Source organism: Panthera uncia, chromosome B1, assembly GCF_023721935.1.
Source record: "Panthera uncia isolate 11264 chromosome B1, Puncia_PCG_1.0, whole genome shotgun sequence".
In the NCBI taxonomy this organism is placed as follows: Eukaryota; Metazoa; Chordata; class Mammalia; order Carnivora; family Felidae; genus Panthera; species Panthera uncia.
In genome coordinates this window covers 65,339,076-65,357,519 of record NC_064811.1, presented here as the reverse complement: position 1 = coordinate 65,357,519, position 18,444 = coordinate 65,339,076, and the positions used below count along the sequence as shown (strand labels likewise).

Sequence of the window (18,444 nt, the reverse complement as noted above, 5' to 3'; positions counted from 1 at the left end):
TATTTAATTTTAAATAAATTTATATTTATTTTAAATAAACTATTTAAATGTATTTAAAATAGTTTATTTTAAATATATTTAAATGTTTAATATGTTTAAAATATATTTATTTTAAATAAATTATTTTAAATAAATTTATAATTATGATTTACAATGTAAACTTTTGAATATTTTTTATTTTTTAATTTATTTTAGAAAGAGACAGCATGAACAGTGGAGAGGGGTAGAGGGAGGGAGGGAGGGGGAGTGAGAGAGAGAGAGAGAGAGAGAGAGAGAGAGAGAGAATCTCAAGCAGGCTCCAAACTCAGTGCAGAGCCCAGTGAAAAGGCTCAATCTCACGGCCATGAGATCATGATTGGAGCTGAAATCAAGAATCAAACATTAAACTGACTGAGCCACCCAGGCACCCCAACTTTTGAATATTTTTTAAAGATAAAAAATAAATTTATCTATATAAAGTTATTTAATAAACTTCTGTAGCTTTCCTATTGTATCTGTAGCTTTTACAATTATTATAATCTATAATTGTTAAAATTTTTATTGAAAACTTTATAAGCCTTTGTATTAGTTATTAACATTTCTATACAAAAATTCTTATAAACTTAGCACAGAGCTAAGTTATAGTACTCAGAGGATAATTTATTGACTGACAAAGGGGAGGAAATCTATTAAATCATAATAGAGATTCGTAGGTATGTGATATTTCACTCTGAAGAGGGCATCAAGGAAGAATAAAATAGAACATTTGTTACTCACATGAAGGAATAATATTAACATTTTTTATGCATTTTTTTTTTTTGTTTGGGTGAGCCAAATTCTAATTTAAATCCTCTAGGCGAGCCTATGGTGTAGGTATCATCTTGTTTTATATTTGGGGAAACTGAGGCTTATCGTGATTCAGCAGCTCTTACTCAAGATCTCAAAGCTAGCGAGTTATGGGGCTAGAATTTGAGCTCGTGCCTCTGACTCCATGCTTATTGTTTCACTGTGACACAATCTGAAGAAATTACAGTATAGAGACATAGTCAGCAATTACTCATTGAAACCAGGGACATACTGGGTACAGACACTTGAAGTAATGAAGCCCATAAAAGGGGCGTTGTACTGCTTTGGTTGGTCATCTGACACTGAGTTACTAACCCCCGTGGGCTTTAGTGTCTTCATCTATAAATATGTAGTTAATTGTGACATCTTTCTCATAAGTTTGGTATATATAAAAAAAGAGTTGTGTGTATATGTACATGTGTACATATATGACAAATATGAATTTTAGCTGTGTCAACCAGTTTAATCCTTTTGAAAAACAATAACTGGATGGTATAGAATAAAAGCCATAAAAAAGGTCCATATCTTTGGCACAGGAGCCCTACTCCTTGAAATATGTTCTGAAGAAATGATTCAAAAGAAAAAAAGAGTATACTTGCGTGTTAATTATAGGAAAAAATAGTTTGGTTGTTCCTCAGAAGGTGGAACATACAGCTAAATTATGATCTAGTATTCCCACCCCTATGTGTATAGTCAAGAGAAATGAAAACATACATCCCATCCATTGGACATGAATATTCATGGATGCCTTATTAATATCCACAAAGTGGGAACAACTCAAATGGATGAGTAGATAAATAAAACGTGGTATATCCATTCAGTGGAATATTTTTCACAATGAAAAAGGATGAATTAGTGATACATGCTACAACAGTAGGATGAACTTTGAAAATATGCTAAATGAAAGCCCACATATTATATGATTCCACTTATATAAAATGTACAGAATAGGCAAAAATATAGACAGAAAGTAGACTAGTGGTTGCCTGGAGCCTGAGACAGGGAGGAGAGCCGCTGGAGAGATGCTGAATGACTGCTAGTAGATAATGGGTTTCTTCTGACAGGGGACAAAAATATTTTAAAATCACATTGTGGTGATGGCTGTACAATACTGTGAGTAAACTAAAAAATGTTGAATTGTTCACTTACTATTTTTTTTTAATTTTTAATTTTATTTTAGAGAGAGAGTGAGCAAAAGCAGAGGAGAGGGGGAGGGGAGAGAGAGAGAGACAGAGACAGAGACAGAGACACAGAGAGAGAAAATCTTAAGCAGGCTCTACACTCAGCACAGAGCCTGAAATGGGGCTCAATTCCACGACCCTGGGCTCCTGACCTGAACTGAAATCAAGAGTCGGATGCTCAACCGACTGAGCCACCCAGGCGCCCCTTCATCGTGTGCTTTATATGGGTGAATTATATGTGACATGAATTGTTTCAATACAACTGTTTTTTAAATTTCAAAAACAGTTAGAGGGAAAATGGAAATAATAAAAATATCTACCAAGATACCGAATACATTATGTTCTATTTTGTTGATGGAATATTATGTAGTCACTAAATATTAAGTCCAAAGACTGTGTAATAACACAGAAAACATGTAATGTGATGTTAGGTGGAAAATGTAAAAGAGTGTGATGCAAAGTGGTGTCGTAGCTAATTATACGTGCATTTGGATAAAGGCTGGCAGGAAACTCATAGACACAAGCAGGCAGTGAAGGGAATGTGCCTCTTTCTTTCAGGAGTCCCATTAATGTTGTTGAGTGTTTCGAAAGCACTTGTTTTAATGTTCTTTGTAATGGTAGCCTTGTGGTAGGTACAGGTGCTACTGAAGATGCATAAAACATAGCAAAGGAAGGCAGAAGCACAGGAGACATTTTAAAAACCAGCATGTGAAACAGCCAAGAAATGGAAATTTACATGCAAAAATTTAGCTGAGCATTTAAGGGAAATGAGTACTGAGGGAGGTGCTGAAGAATGCATAAGCAGGGCGCCTCTACCAGAATTCTGCCCAGAAAATATAGAAACTGGACTATTTGTGGGTACATTTGCCCCTGTGACTCTATGCCTGCAAGTTTTAGAGGGAGAGGAGTTTCATATACTGGAGCTGGTCTAGGTCTGTGATAATAACCCAAAAGGAAGTAGAAAAACTTAAGAGTATGCACAGTTTACTTAAGTTCACCAAAATTGTTTTAGAATGTGGAAAAAGGGAGGAAGTCTGGGTAAGCCTAAGTGAGTCAACATTTAATGGCCCTCCACCCAGTTCTCCTCCCTTCCCAAGGCCACCTCACCTCTGCATCTGTGCACTTGACCCTTGCAAGGAAGCAACTTCAGCGGGGATGGGCGGGGTGAACCCAATTCCCTGTTGGTTGGCCTCAACCATCAGGTCAGGCGGCCAGAGAAAACAGGGGCCAGAGCAACACTGACGACCTATATAGCATGTCCTTTTTCCGGAACTTTCTCCTTCCTGGGTTCCCACTGAATGTTTGCAATGTCCCAGTTCCCTCAACGTCCTAGGTCCCAGAAACAGCTGATGACTTTTGTGAGGAGCAACTCAAGTGCTGCGTTGGCAGTTCTTTAAAAGCACTCCCAGTCATATTTACTCCAGATAAATAATGTGACAAGGCAAGGCTAGATGGAGGCATGGCAATCTTTAAATTAGGTTCTGGTTCCATCTCAAAACAGAACACATTGTTCCTAGCCCCTAGGTGTTGGGGAGGAGGGGTGGGGAGCTGATGGACAACAATGTCCATCAGATTTCTGAGGGAGGACTCATTCTTTCCTTCAGGGTTATTAGATTCATTTGAGCTGCCCAGCGATGCACCCTTAAGTAGATGCCATCTGGACTGATCCCACTGTTCAGTCAACTAGCTGAGCCTAACAGGTGATCCTTATGTCCTTTAAAATCCTAGATTATTTCTGTCCTTTAGCACCAGGGATTGCTCTTACATTTCAGGCGCCAGGGTAAACACTGAAGGTTGTAATTACAGTTCAAGTCCTTAACCACTTCTTCCCTCTCCCTTTAGGAATTCAGTCATAGAACAAAAACACCAGGTACCTTTCCTGTGGGGATCTCTGAGCAGTTCTGTAGCTTCTCAGGGGTGCTCTGAAGTTATTACGAAAAGAAGATGAGGGCAGTAATTGCTCTCTTTTTGCAGGGAGCTGCCTGAGGCTTCAACAACTTTTCTCTAATTCTCTGTAATTCCACTTGGTCCAAGTCCATTCTCAGCACCCCCGTCCCCCACATTTAGCAAATGGGGAGTTCAATGTGGAGCAGCAGTTAGCACCAGCCACCCAGCCGCTCAACCCCCCGAACAACAACAGCAAAACCTTATGTGGAAATCCTGAAATGAGGAAAAGATACAGAAAAAGGGAGACACTGGCTAATAATAACTGTATGCCCATCACTACTTTGTGTTGCATATGAACCCATGATTTCAGAAATTCCCTTGTAGGTATGGCCGAAAATCATCACACATTTCCCCACCAAACCAGTAATTTCTAGGTAAGAAATCTATGTTTTGCAACTACTGGGTTTTTTAGTCTTAACTATACGCAGTGCAAACATATCAAGGGAATCTTTAGTCTAAAGAAAATCAGGCTGCAAAACAACCTAAGAAAACTAGTTGTATGTTGCCATAGCAACTGGACCAGCCTCAGAGTGAAGGGCAGAGTTCTTCAGATTCATCTACTGTGTCTGCATATTGACTTCCTTAAAACAGAATCATATGTCCTGATCATCAACGTTTTCATTAAAAAAAAAAAAAGTTGTAATCTCAAGTAGATATGTTTTGACCTTTTCCCTGGTGCCATGCAGTGTCTTTTTATCTCTGGAAGGTGGGGTTTGGTAATGGGAGCCCTTGGAACTTTCATCATGGCTTCACTAATATGGTTAGGACCTGAGCCAACAGGGTTTGATAGTAATTAAACTTTGATGGCTGGAATATGACCTGTGAAGTGAGTTGCCAGTCTCCATTTAACTCCTAATGGACAGAAATCCTCACCTCCCTTGGAATCCAACCATAACCCCTGTTTTCAGACCTGGGGAAGAAGGCAGATGTTTGAATGACTTCTCCTAAGGGTAAACTACAGGGCTTCTTCCCCAGAAATTACGCCTCACCTTTCCAGGTCACAGACATCTCCACAATTAGTCTCAAAATACCCTGCATGTAATGTGTGTTGATAATGCAAACCACATTCACAGGCAGGGCCACCCTGGAACAAGTAATTTGCCCAGGGTAAGATAATTAGTAACAGCAGGGGTAGAGATTCCAGAGGGCCAAACTCTATCCTTTGCTAAGACCACTGAAAAATCTTCTTTTCACTCAAGAAACATGGCCAATTAATGGGCAGCAGGAGGTAGGGATGGATCAATACTTGTTAATTAATTTTTAAAGGTCATTTTTATTTTATGGGGTTATTGGTACCTACAGTTAAGTGTTTTTCTTCAGTAACAATCCTCTTGGTGTCTCCTCTAAAAAGACTGCAAAGAGAGTGAAAAATGTGTGTTATGGGCATGAGAACTGGGAGCTGGAGAGAGCCGGATCTGGAGGGTCTTTGGAAATTAGTGACTACATAGAGAAAAAGATTCAGCTGGCAAAAAGAAAGATTGCTCTAACAGAAAGCACCTACAGTATATCTTAGTCAGTTCCTGCAGCTATGACAAAATGCCATAGACTTGGTGTCTTATAAACAACAGAAACTTCTGTCTCACAGTTCTAGAGGCTACAGCCTGAGGTCAGGGCTCCAGCACTGTTGGCTGAGGGCCCCTTTCTAGGTTATAGACTTCTCATTGTATCTTCACACAACAAGGAAGCTCTCTTGTGTCTCTTTTAATTAATTAATCAGACCTTAATCCCACTTATGAAGATTCTGCTTTCACGATCCAATCAGTTCCCAAAGGCCCCATCACCTAACACCATCACCTTAGAGATTAGGATTTCAACATACAGATTTTTGCAGGGACACAAATGTTTAGAGCACAGCAATGTATAAGACCAGTGCTACACTGTGAAGGATTCAAAGATAACTAAGACACGAGTTCTTGTCCTTGGTAGCTCACATTCCCAGAAGAAAGTGACAAGTACTCTAATAATAGTACATGGACTTTGTGGTAGGGAGAGATTTACTGTGACTCTAGTCAGAAGTAGAGGAAAATACAATCTACAGATTTAATGTAATCTCTATCAAAATACCAACAGCATTTTTCACAGAACTAGAACAAATAATCCTAAATTTGTATGGATTCACAAGAGATCCTGAATAACCAAAGCAATCTTGAAAAAGAAAAAGCTAGAGGCGTCACAATTCTGGACTTAAGTTATATTACAAAGCTGTAGTCATCAAAACAGTATGCTACCAGCACAAAAATGATGAATAGATGAATAGAACAAAATAGAGAGCCCAGAAATAAACCTATGATTATATGGTCAATTAATCTTTGACAGAGGAGGCAAGAGCATGAAATGGGAAAAAGACAGTCTCTTCAACAAATGGTGTTGGGAAAATTGGACAGCTCCATGCAAAAGAACGAAACTGCACCACTTTCTTATACTGCATGCAAGAGTATACTCAAAATGGATTACACCTAAGTGTGAGACCTGAAACCATAACAATCGTAGGAGAGAGCGCAGACAGTCACTGCTTTGACATTGGCCACAGCAACTTTTTCTGAATATGTCTCCTGTGGCAAGGGAAACAAAAGAAAAATAAACTTTTGGGACTACATCAAAATAAAAAGCTGCACAGCAAAGGAAATCATCAACAAAATTAAAAGACAACCTACTGCATGGGAGAAGATATTTGCAAATGACATATCTGTTTAGTATCCAAAATATGTAAAGAACTTATAAAACTCAACAGCAAAAAAACCCCCAAATAATCTGATTAAAGAATGGGCAGAAGACACGAATACACACTTTTTCAAAGGAGACATCCAGATGGCCAACAGACTCATGAAAAGATGCTCATCATCAGTCATCATCCGGGAAATGCAAATCAAAAGCACAATGAGGTGTCACCTCACACCTGTCACCCTGGCTAAAATCAAAACAAAAGAAACAGCAAGTGTGGGTGAAGATGTGGAGAAAAAGGAACCCTCATGCACTGTTGCAGGGGAATGCAAACCAGTACAGCCATACTGAAAAACAGTACTGAAGTTCCTCAAAAAATAAAAAATAGATTTACCATATGATACAGTAATTGTACTACTGGATAGTAACCCAAAGAAAATGAAAACACTAACTTGAAAAGTTATATGTGCCTCTATGTTTATTGCAGCATTATTTACAATAGCCAGGGTATGAGAGTAACCCACGTATCCATCAATAGATGAATAAAGTTGTGTATATACATACATACACACACACACAAAGACGTACATAATGGAATATTACTCAGCCATAAAGAAGAATGCAATCTTACCATATACAGTGGCATGGATGGATCTAGAAGGTATAATGCTAAGTGAAATAAGTGAGAAAGACAAATACCATATGATTTAACTAATATGTGGAATTTAAGAATTAAAACAAATGAACAAGGAAAAAAAGAGACAACCAAAGAACAGACTCTTAACTCTAGAGAACACTGATGGTTATCAGATGGGGGGTGAGTTGGGGGATGGGTGAAACAAGTGAAAGGGATTAAGAGTACACTTATTTTTTATTTTTTTTAAATGTTTTTATTTATTTTTGAGACAGAGAGAGACAGAGCATGAGCAGGGAGGGGCAGAGAGAGAGGGAGACACAGAATCTGAAACGGGCTCCAGGCTCTGAGCTGTCAGCACAGAGTCCGATGCGGGGCTCGAACTCACAGACCGTGAGATCGTGACCTGAGCTGAAGTTGGACGCTTAACCGACTGAGCCACCCAGGTGCCCCAAAAGTACACTTATTGTGATGAGCAGTGAGTAATGTATAAAATTGTTGAATCACTATATTGCACACCTGAAACTAATAGAACACTATGTTAACTATACTGGAATTAAAATTTAAAAATAAAGACAAGAAGTAGAGAAAAATAGCAAAATGTTTCTTAGGGAATCTGAGCTGGGCTTAATAGGACAGGTAGGAAATCATAGGCAGATACTAAGGAAAGGATATTTTAGGAACCGGGAACAACATTAACAAAGGCATAGAATGGAAGGAAACACATTGAGTAATGTGGCTTGAGTTTTAGGTTAAATTGTGGGACAGAATTAGAACTGAGACAGAAAAAGTAAAAACAAAACAAAAAGAAAAAGGAAAACAACAACAAAAAACAACCCCCCCCCCCCCACAAAAGTCACTATTTGGAGTATTCTGAAAAGCAGCTAGAGAACTTTGGATAGTATCCCACATAGAATTAAAGATTTGAAGACTGACATTGACTTGTGGCCAGTGTTTTTGTGCAATGAGCTATTAGTAAAGTTATTTTTGTTTTAAAAAGATTCACATAGTCTGATTTATGTTCTAGGAAGATACCTTAACAGATTAGGCTGAAGTATTTTGCATCTAAGTCAATATGTGTGCATGAATTCCTTCAAAATGTCTTAAACGGTTTTGTAGTATGTCCTTGTACAAGGTTAACTGAGTTTGCACAGACTGCATATTGAAGATGCCCGTGCAAAACTGCTGACTTAGGTACTTCAAGTGACAACCCTTAGGTTTATGTGCTTGAGGCACTATTGTGAGCAACTGGAAAATGGTTCTGTGCAGCAGAAAAGCCAGCCAAGTCTGAAATCTCTCTGTGTCTCTCTCTCTCTTTCTCTCTTCATGTGTTTCATTTCTTGCAGGAACAGCAATGGAAGCTTTCGATGTACAGCAGCGGCATAACTCCAGTCTGCTTTACGAGCCCTCTGACTGAGAAGCCAATTGGCAAAGTAAGAATGAACCCATTTCTTACTCAACAGTATGATCTGAGTGTGTTGGCTGTTATGCCTTTTGTCTTGAGCTATTTGGGTGAAATAATCAAACTGAGCTCATAAAAGTGGTTGATAAAATCCAAATTTTGACTGGTCTGGTTGGCCCTAGTGTACCCTTGCCCTTAGCAAAATGTTAAACTGAGAGATGTTAATCTGAGGTGCCTGTGTTCAGCTTCTACCCCCACTCCCATCCTGCTGATGTCCTCCCTTTCAATGTCCTTCTCTGATCTCTTTAACTTACCTTCCCTGGTCTATCAGAACTTGTTAGAAGGAAAGAGGGTGCTTTTAGTAATTTACATTGTAGGGGAGAGGGGAAAAAAAAACATTCTTTTTTCTCTACTCCCTTAGGCTTAGTACCTGGGGTTATGCAAATCCAACTGGAAAAAAAGAGACAGATAAACAAGAGAAAATGTTTATTACTACAAATAAGGAGCACTTCATAGAAAAGAAGTGAGGGGCCAAAGAAGCAGTTACATATTCCGGGCTTATACTATTTTAACAAAAAGCAATAAAATGTGGAGAAGTGCAGGAGAAAGGAGAAGGTGGGGGGGGGTGGTGGGGAGAGGTTGGGCTTCTCAGAATGGTAAATTGTGAGAAGATAAACATATGGAGAAAATTAATGGGTTGATAAGAGTTATTTATTAAGTTTGTTATGTAGACTCAAGTTGGTGCCTTACCCATTGATAAGAATCATCTCTGGTGATAAAGTCATCTTCTTGCTGGTATGGGAGAAGAAGACACATCTAAAAATTTATGTAACCTTTGGGGGCGCCTGGGTCGCTCAGTCGGTTGGGTGTCCGACTTCAGCTCTGGTCATGATCTCACAGTCTGTGAGTTCAAGCCCCACGTCAGGTTCTATGCTGGCAGCTCAGAGCCTGGAGCCTGCTTTGGATTGTGTCTCCCTCTGTCTCTGCCCCTCCCCTGCTTATGTTCTGTCTCTCTCTCCTTCAAAAATAAATAAACAATAAAACATAAACAAAAATAAAAATGTATATAACCTTTAGAAAGGGAGATTTATGCCCTGCTTTTAGACTGAAAGTGATGGGGAACTGTTTCTCAGTTGACTTCAGCTCAAAATAATTCTTTTGGCAAACTGGCATATCTGGGAGTGGCATATTCTGATCCCCTTCAACATGTTAGTGTTAGGTCCAGCCACGGTACTACTTTTAACAACATACCTGTTATTCAAACTCTCTTGTGCAATGAACGACTACTTCTAGAAGAGAAATTACAGGTTTTGCCTGAAGTGCTACTCTTCTGAACCTGAAATCATACCCATCAATCCCACCAAGAAGTGTAGAGCATGATGGTTGAGTGTGGGCTCGCTAAAGCCAGCCTGCCTGGGTTCAAATCCCAGCTCTTCTATTCACTTGCTATGTGACTTTGAGCAAAGTCACCTGTAAAAAGGACATCATTACAGTACCTGCCTCATGGGACTGTCACCAGATTAAATAATTTAATATAAATCCATAACAGTAAGTTTTAATTTATTTTTTTTATGTTTATTTTATTTTGAGAGAGAGAGAGAGAGAGAGAGATAGAGAGAGAATCCAAAGCAGACTCCACACTGTCAATGTGGAACCTGATGCAAGGCTTGAACTCACGAACAGTGAGATCTTGACCTGAGCTGAAACCAAGAGTCAGACACTTAACCGACAGAGCCACCTAGGCGCTGTGTAAGTTGTTATTTTTACCTATTTTGTTCACTATGTATCCAAGCACTCAACAAATTATGCAAGTGAATGAATGAATAAATAAAAGGCAATACATGTGGTAAGCCTAGAGGAAGCACATCCTCAATTTGTTTATGTCAAGAAATGGAAGCTGGGGGCGGGGGGGGGTGTGTGTGTGGCGCCCCTGAGTGGCTCAGTCGGTTAGGCATCTGACTCTTGGTTTTGGCTCAGGTCATGATCTCATTCATGGTTTGTGAGTTTGAGCCCCGCATTGGGCTGTGTGCTGACAGTGCAGAGCCTGCTTGGGATTCTCTCTCTCCCTCTCTCTGCTCCTCCCTGGCTCATTCTCTGTCTCTCTCCCAAAAATAAATAAAAACATAAAAAAAAAAGAAAAAGAAGAAGAAATGGAAGCTGAGGAAGGGGATAGAAGAGAAGCATATGTTGGGAAGAGAAGCCTAAGTCTGGTATATTGAGCACACCTTACCAGAAGGGCCGCAGTATATCTGGGATTCCTGCTGCCTTTCTGTTGTTTGCCCAGTAGAGCATCTTGGGGCCACACACAATCCAGTGCCCGGGATGAAAAGAGCTGCTGTTGACAAAAGTCAAAAACAAACAAAACTTCTTGTAATAGGGCTTTTCTCTCCAACTTATAGGTATCTGTGGGCGGAACCAGAATTTGTTGTACCTTTTTTTTTGTAGGTACTCAATAAATATTTTATTTTATTTATTATTTTTAAAATTTATATCTGAGTTAGAGTTTTTTTGTACTTTTTAAAAGGAAATGAATCGGGGAGCCTGTGTGGCTTAGTCGGTTGAGCGTCCAACCTCAGCTCAGGTCATGATCTCATGGTCCGTGAGTTCGAGCCCCGTGTCAGGCTCTGTGCCGACAGCTCGGAGCCTGGAGTCTGCTTCAGATTCTGTGTCTCCCTCTCTCTGACCCTCCCCCCGTTCATGCTCTGTCTCTCTCTGTCTCAAGAATAAATAAACATTAAAAAAAAAATTTTAAAGGAAATGAATCTATTTGCCTGGCGATTCCTGGTAATTTTGCCTTGGTGGCAAGTCCCGCCCAATGCAGCAGTCCACAGGGTGTGAAACCCTGGCTGAACAGAAGCCTCTTCCTCATGCAGTTGCAGGCCTGACGTTTTGCAGGCATAGAAGGGAAGCAACCCAAGCTACTTGGAACTGAGTTTCTGTACTTTGTATTCAGTGGGTCTGCACTTCCTCTCTGCTGACTTGAGTTCCTAGTGAAAAGAGTATCACTTGGCACAAAGATTAAACAAGCAAACAAAAACCCTCTCCGCACATCACAAAATGTGTTGGCAACTGCCCCAGCCCTTCACTGCCTTGTCTCTGCTTCATTCCCCTTCAGCCCCACCTATTTTGTTTATATAGGTTCTTTTTTTAAAATTTTTTTAAATTTTTATTTATTTTTGAGAGAGAGAGAGAGAGAGAGAGAGTGAGCACGAGCAGGGGAGGGGCAGAGAGAGGGAGACACAATCCAAAGCAGTCTCCAGGCTCTGAGCAGTCAGTGCAGAGTCAGATGCGGGGCCCTAGCCCACAAACTGAACCCTGAGATTGGGACCTGAGCTGAAGCTGGACAGACACTTAACCAGCTGAACCACCCAGGTGCCCCAACTTTGTTAATATAGGTTCTAAATAGACCAGCAGTTTGTGGGGACAGAAAGAAGACATTTCAAAGGCTAACATCAGATGTCAATAAACCTTGGAGGGCTCTGTTTTGACTAAGTTTCACTTCATCCAGTAGACAGTTTACTGAGTTTACTGAGTTTACTCAGTGTTTTCCTACACCTGATCAGAAACAGTAACAGCACTATAAAAATGGTAGGGAGTGACTTTCTGGAATGCTTTTCAGAGAGCAGAAGGAAATTAAGTGTAGTATGACCATTCTTGGTTTGATGGTATTTCACTCTGTGATTCTCGGGTCTCTCCCCTCTGGCAGGGCAGAATTAGCAGCCAGGTATCCATACAGTGGCACCGGGACTGTCTTGGGTTGAGTGGATTGCTCCAAAGCTCTGGCTTCTGGGATCTATACATTTGCTGTCAAATACTCTAATGAATTCGTTTTGCAATCAGCTCTATTTGCCATCTACCTGAAGGGGGAAAATGATGCCAAAAATGTAAGCAAAGTCAAGCTTTTAATTATAGGGGTCAATGGAAAGCAGCATTGGTGTGAATAATTGAGTCTATGGTTACTTGACCCTGAATCCAAACTCTCTTCCTCACATCAAAAAATGTTCTGTTGGGTGAAAGGCTGCACGCCGGACACGGTTATGGTGTCCCAAACTGAACCAAGGACTACTGTTCCCTTGCTATGGGGGGTGGAAAGGTGTTATGAAAATCCCAATTGGATAACAGAGAATACCAATCTGAAAAAATAATATTTTGGGACCAACTCCAATCTTATAATTAAATGATAACTCTTCATTAATGGTTATGATTAGAGGGTACATATAAAGGAGGAAAACTTCCAGGAGCAGAGAGGGAAAAGCCAAAGAAATCACTCTGGGCAGCAGGAAAGCAAGCCTGGAATGTGTGATTATCCACTCTCAGATCAAGAGGAGTTGCGTGTTTTATTTTGCATAATTGGAGTCAGCGCCTTTTGAACGAAGCATACAAATTTATGTAAATAAGAATGCAAATGTTAAAAATATACGTCTTGGGATTTCCAGGGGATGACCTGGCAGCTTTGTCTTCCTTGCCTTTGCAGCTGCTAAATATCGTGTTGTGAAAGCTCAAGATGAACTTATTCCCCCAAATCCCACAATGTTATAACTGGAGGACTTTCTTTGTAATTCATAGGAGATACTCTGGAGAATGAATTAAGACAGACTACTCTTTAATGTATTTGACCGTAAACATGTTGCCCCCAAGAGGTTGCACAGGCTAGCAGTAAATGCAAAAGGGATTTTGGGATTTCAATAAATTAATGGCAGATCCAAAGTGGACTGTTGAAAGGGAATAAGACAATGATGATGGAGACAAAAGCAGGGATTTTGAGAGATAAGTAACATTAGAGGACGACATAAAATTTAACTTAAGAGGCTCTCCCACAAAATTCTCATTGGCCCTACTGGCAAGACAAGAGACTGGGCTGAAAGAAGCATTATTTCAGCTCAGCAAGCATTGTGTAGATCATGCCGAGTCAAAACAACCCAGTAAAGTGCCATGACCTTGGCAAATTGCGCAGAATACACAAAGCAGATGGAGCTGTTTTTAGATTAGGAGCTGCCCATGACCATGGCTATGCCAACCTGCCTTTCTCAAAAGGAATTTAGGTGATAGGTAAGCATGTCCCCAGTCAAAAGGAAAGTAACTTTAACTTGATTTGACTAGAAGGAAATGGAGAGAGACACCGCCTTGAAGGATAGCAGTGTTATTAAATGGAAGGGTGGCTAACAAAACAAACAAGGCTCCCTGGGCCTTCTGTATTTCCGGGTGAGCGAAAGGGAGACTGGAGGAGGTAGTTGGAAGTAACTGGATAAACAATAGATAAAAAGAAAGGAACTGGTGAACTCAGAATCAACAAAATGGAGCACCGCTTTATTTCAAAGGTGGGAGGCATCTGTGGGAAGAAAATAAAGAGAGGTGTCCCTTTAACAGATTAATCTTTAGCTCCTTTTAGCACTTGGAGAATATTTCTTATCAAAGGTAAGTTTAGGGTAGCAAACAGGGACATTTTAAGAATAGTCTTATAAGTGACAGCCCACTGAGAATCATTGAATGTTACATCATGATGTGGTAGCTGGATCTGGATAGATAGCACCTATTCTGTGAGAAGCGCCTTGGGATTAATATTCAATATTCAGGGCTCTCAGTGACCCGAGAGAATGGAGAAGCCAACCCACAGGCTTACTGCTGCTTCCAAAAAAAAAAAAATACCAAAGTCAGGAATAGTAATTAGAAAATAATAATAATGCTGAGCAAAGCAAGCCATTACAACTACTACAGTTGCAGATAAACGAAATTTTAATTCTTTGAGCATGAGCTGTATGATTGGATCACTATCTCTATACATTTAGCTTCTGGTCTATGGAGCAAAATGCATTAAGTATTGCTCTTCTAGAGCTTTTTGTGACAAGGTGAGAAAGAAACTTTCAAAGTAAGGGGTCGATTTTCTTCTTGTGAGATAATGAAAGTTTTAGTTGGGATATGTCCATCCAGCTAAAGAGCACATTTTCCAACCTCCCTTGCAGCTAGATGTGGCAACATGATGAGATTATTGTCAGTGGGATGTGAGTGGAAGTGATGTATGCAAGTCGTGAGTTATGCCTTTTGTAGGGAAAGGCATGCCTCGCTTGCTGTCTGGACTACAGATGAGGTAGCAAAAGCAAGAAGAGCCACCTTAGACCAAGAGAGGATGGCAGAAAAATGAGATTTAAGCGTCAGGGTTTCTGACTCCATAGAACTGTTGACTGCTTTTGTTCAGCCTTCTATTGCCTGAGACAGAAATCAACTTGCATCTTGTCTACACCACTACTATTTTGGCAGTGGTACAGTGGCCAGTGGTATCCTAGTGCACAATTAGACCGTGGGGAAAGTGGCTGCATGCTCTGTGAGAAGTCACTTAGAATCTAGTGAGAGTAGAAAACAGTAGGCAATATCAATTAAAGAAATGAAAATGCCTAGTTGCTAAGACACATCTCCCAAATTGAGCCTGAGTAAGGAAGGCGAGATAAACACATTAAGGTCTGTCTCTGCGAATGAGGTGATGAGCAGAAGTCCGCTTAGCAGAGAACCCTGTCTTTGAATTCTGAACATAATAAACTCAGATATCTATCATACCCTGGATTTCGTAAAAGCTCCCCCTGGAACTGAGGCAAACCAGTTTGTGCTGAAAATACTCAAACTCAGGAACAGCAATGGGACCCATTATCTGGTCAAATAACATTTCTATTGATATTCATTGTATGTAGGAGCTGCCATTAGTTTGAAAATATTTATAAATATCTTCATGCATATATTTGACATTGTATTCTATTCTTTCACCATTGGAAGCAGGTTTGGATTCCCTGGGGTAAACATTTTGGGCTCCAGCTTTTGCTATAACCCTGTCACACAGGATTTTAGTCAGCTATTTTCAACTTCTTGTCCTTGTACATAACGGTTGTTAAAGTAGTATTCGATGTGAGTGACCTACTGCATCTACAGACATAGAATTTTACAAAAGTCAGAACCCCTCTACTGTCCTGTACTGGCCCACCTTAGAGATACTGCAGGTTTGATTCCAGACCACCACAATAAAGCAAATATTGCAATAAAGCAAGTCAAGTGAATTTTTTTTTTTGCTTCCTAGTGTATGTAAATGTTATGTTTATACTCCGCTGTAGTCTTTTAAGTGTGCGGTAGTATTGTGTCTAAAAACAAATACCTACCTTAATTAAAAAATATTTCATTGCTAAAAAATGCTAACCATCACCTGAATTTTCAATGAGTTTTTTGCTGGTGGAGGGTCTTGCCTTGATGTTGATGGCTGCTGACTGATCAGGGGGTAGCTGTGGCAATTTCTTAAAAGGAGACAACACTGAAGTTTGCCACAGCGATTGACTTTTTTTTTTTTTAAACAAATGACTTCCCTGGAGCATGAGATGCTCTTCAATAGCAATTTGCCCATAGGAGAGCTTCTTTCACAACTGAAGTCAATCCTCTCAAACCCTGTTGCTGCTTTATCAATGAAGTTTATGTAATATTCTGAATCCTTTGTTGTCATTTTGACGGTCTTCACAGCATCTTCACCAGGAGTAGATTCCATCTCAAGAAACCACTTCCTGTGTTCATCCATAAGAGGCAATTCCTCATGTGTTCAATTTTTGTCATGAGATTCCAGCAATTCATTCACATCTTTAGGCTCCACTTCTAATTCTGTTGCTATTTCCATCACATCTGCAGTGATTTCCACCAAAGTCTTAAATCTTCAGTTTGTAAAAAATAAACGAGAACAAGATCTACAATATCTGTGAATCACAATAAAGTGGAGCACAATAAAACAGTAGAAAATATCAATTAAAGAGGACTGTCTGCAAATATTAAATAACCAGAGATGAGAATATATATCCTTTAAATTTAGATTCTTGGATTCCCACTATTACCCCAGCATACCCTTGGCTGAAGTTTGGGTCCACTGGCAGGAGTTCACGTGGGTAACAAATGCAACCTGATGCACCAGGACAAGAAATCTATCCAATCCAGTATTCCTAGCAGAAAAAATGGCCCCATTAATAGGTCTGACAAGCTCCAAAGAGTTATAATAAGGTTTAACAAATATGCTTAAACCAATTTCAACTTATATTCTCCCATCAGTATATAAAAATATTCAATGCAAGATCCCAAAACCTACAGAAAATAAATGAAATATGAACAATGAATATCTATAGAATATATTTTATTAGGTCTACAAAATTCATCGGTTCAGAAGCAGGTAGATGCCTATACACTATAAAAATGGGAAACAACAAACTTGAACAAAAATCATTCTTATTCTGATCTTGCCTTACAGCTTATCTATAAAGGTTGAAATATATGGTACAACATGTGCAGCCATATTATGATGTACTTGATGTTTAAATATGAGGTAAATGTTTTATTAACAATACACACACACACACACACACACACACACACACACACACACCAGACCCTTGCTACTGGAGACTGTGCCATTATCAAAGGTCATGGAGTCATATTTATATTACAAAACTCCTGTTTATTCTTTTCTTATCTCAGTGTGCTGACACTTTCCCATTAACACTGCCCTGATGTCTCTCCCAGAACCCAGCTGAAAAATATCAACTGGAACTTCTGATAGAAAATGCTTAGTAGACTACCTCATCTGTTATTGACAGAAAGAGAAACTTTAATTTGTCCAACCTGGGAATAGGGAAAAAAGATCTAAGACTGCCATAAGATACATATACTCTCTATTCACATAGATCTAAAAAAAAATATCACTAAACTCTGAGAAATAACACTGTAGCATTATCAGCAGAATTCATATAGAACTTAGGCAGTTTTGCTTCCTTCCCAATACTGTGGGTTCCCTTGAGAAAGCCAAAGGAAGCCCTTCTTGAAAAATTACAGTCTAAGCATTCTATGCCAACCAAATATCCATGAAGAAATAAATAGATATTGAATGGCTTCCATGTGTGAGGCAATCTGCTATAAACAGTAATCCAGGTTGGTTGGGTATAAGTGATAACAGCAATAATAATTATTGTAATAACCACCATTGTTTGAGGACTCTGCAAAACACTAACCTAAGTTCTTCATATCCAGTCTCCCATTTAATCATTTTACAGATGAAGCCTAGAGAGGATTAAGAACTTGTTCAAGGTCACAGAGCTAATAAATGATAGAGTTGGCATCCAAAACTAGGCATGCCTGACTCAAGAACCCCTGCCTAACCACCTGCTGGAGAGATGGGTTTTTATTTGGACGATCTCTTTTCTGTTCCTAGTTAAAATATAATCAAAGTTTCCCGAGAGCACACAGAAGGATGCCAAAAAAGTATGACCTGGCTTATATTATGGGTCACTCTGGCTACAGCTAACCAACCTTAGATTTTCATTTTCCAAAGGCCCCAGTTAAAAATAGCAACCCTGCACAAGTGGAAATAATGTGTGATCCTGCAACGTTAGGTTGTCTCTTTAAAGGCAGTTGCTTTACAAAGAACTTTAAAGGGGGTATGAACTGCAAAGGTATCACCATGAGGTTACTCAGATCAAAATAGTATCCTTCAGAAGCCTTTCCATATATTTTGGTGTCCCAGTTTGTCTCCATTCGGAGAAAGAGGTTTCGTGTTCACCTAATTCATGAGGCTATGTGTTTAATTTTAAGAACTTTAACACTTTCAATGAAGAGTCAAAGTGGTATTATTAAATATCATTAAAGTTCAATTTAACAAAAGAATCGCAATAAAGCCAAGGGTAGAGCTGGAATCTCCACTTGCCACTAATGCCTGTTAAGGTTTTCATATAGACCGTTTGGGTGCCTGGTGAAATAAACGAGTACGAATGAAGTGAACGGAGAGTAGA

At 39.6% G+C, this 18,444-nt stretch overlaps 1 protein-coding gene across 7 annotated transcripts in view; it reads left to right on the top strand.

Annotated features, from left to right (window-relative positions):
* Positions 1–18,444, top strand: part of RASGEF1B (RasGEF domain family member 1B) — a 642,507-nt gene that overhangs the window by 472,183 nt on the left and 151,880 nt on the right. For all 7 annotated transcript variants that reach the window (XM_049630719.1, XM_049630720.1, XM_049630725.1 and 4 more), the window contains one exon: positions 8,595–8,681. In XM_049630719.1, coding sequence (XP_049486676.1) covers positions 8,595–8,681 — 87 coding nt within the window. The remainder of the gene's footprint in view (positions 1–8,594; positions 8,682–18,444) is intronic.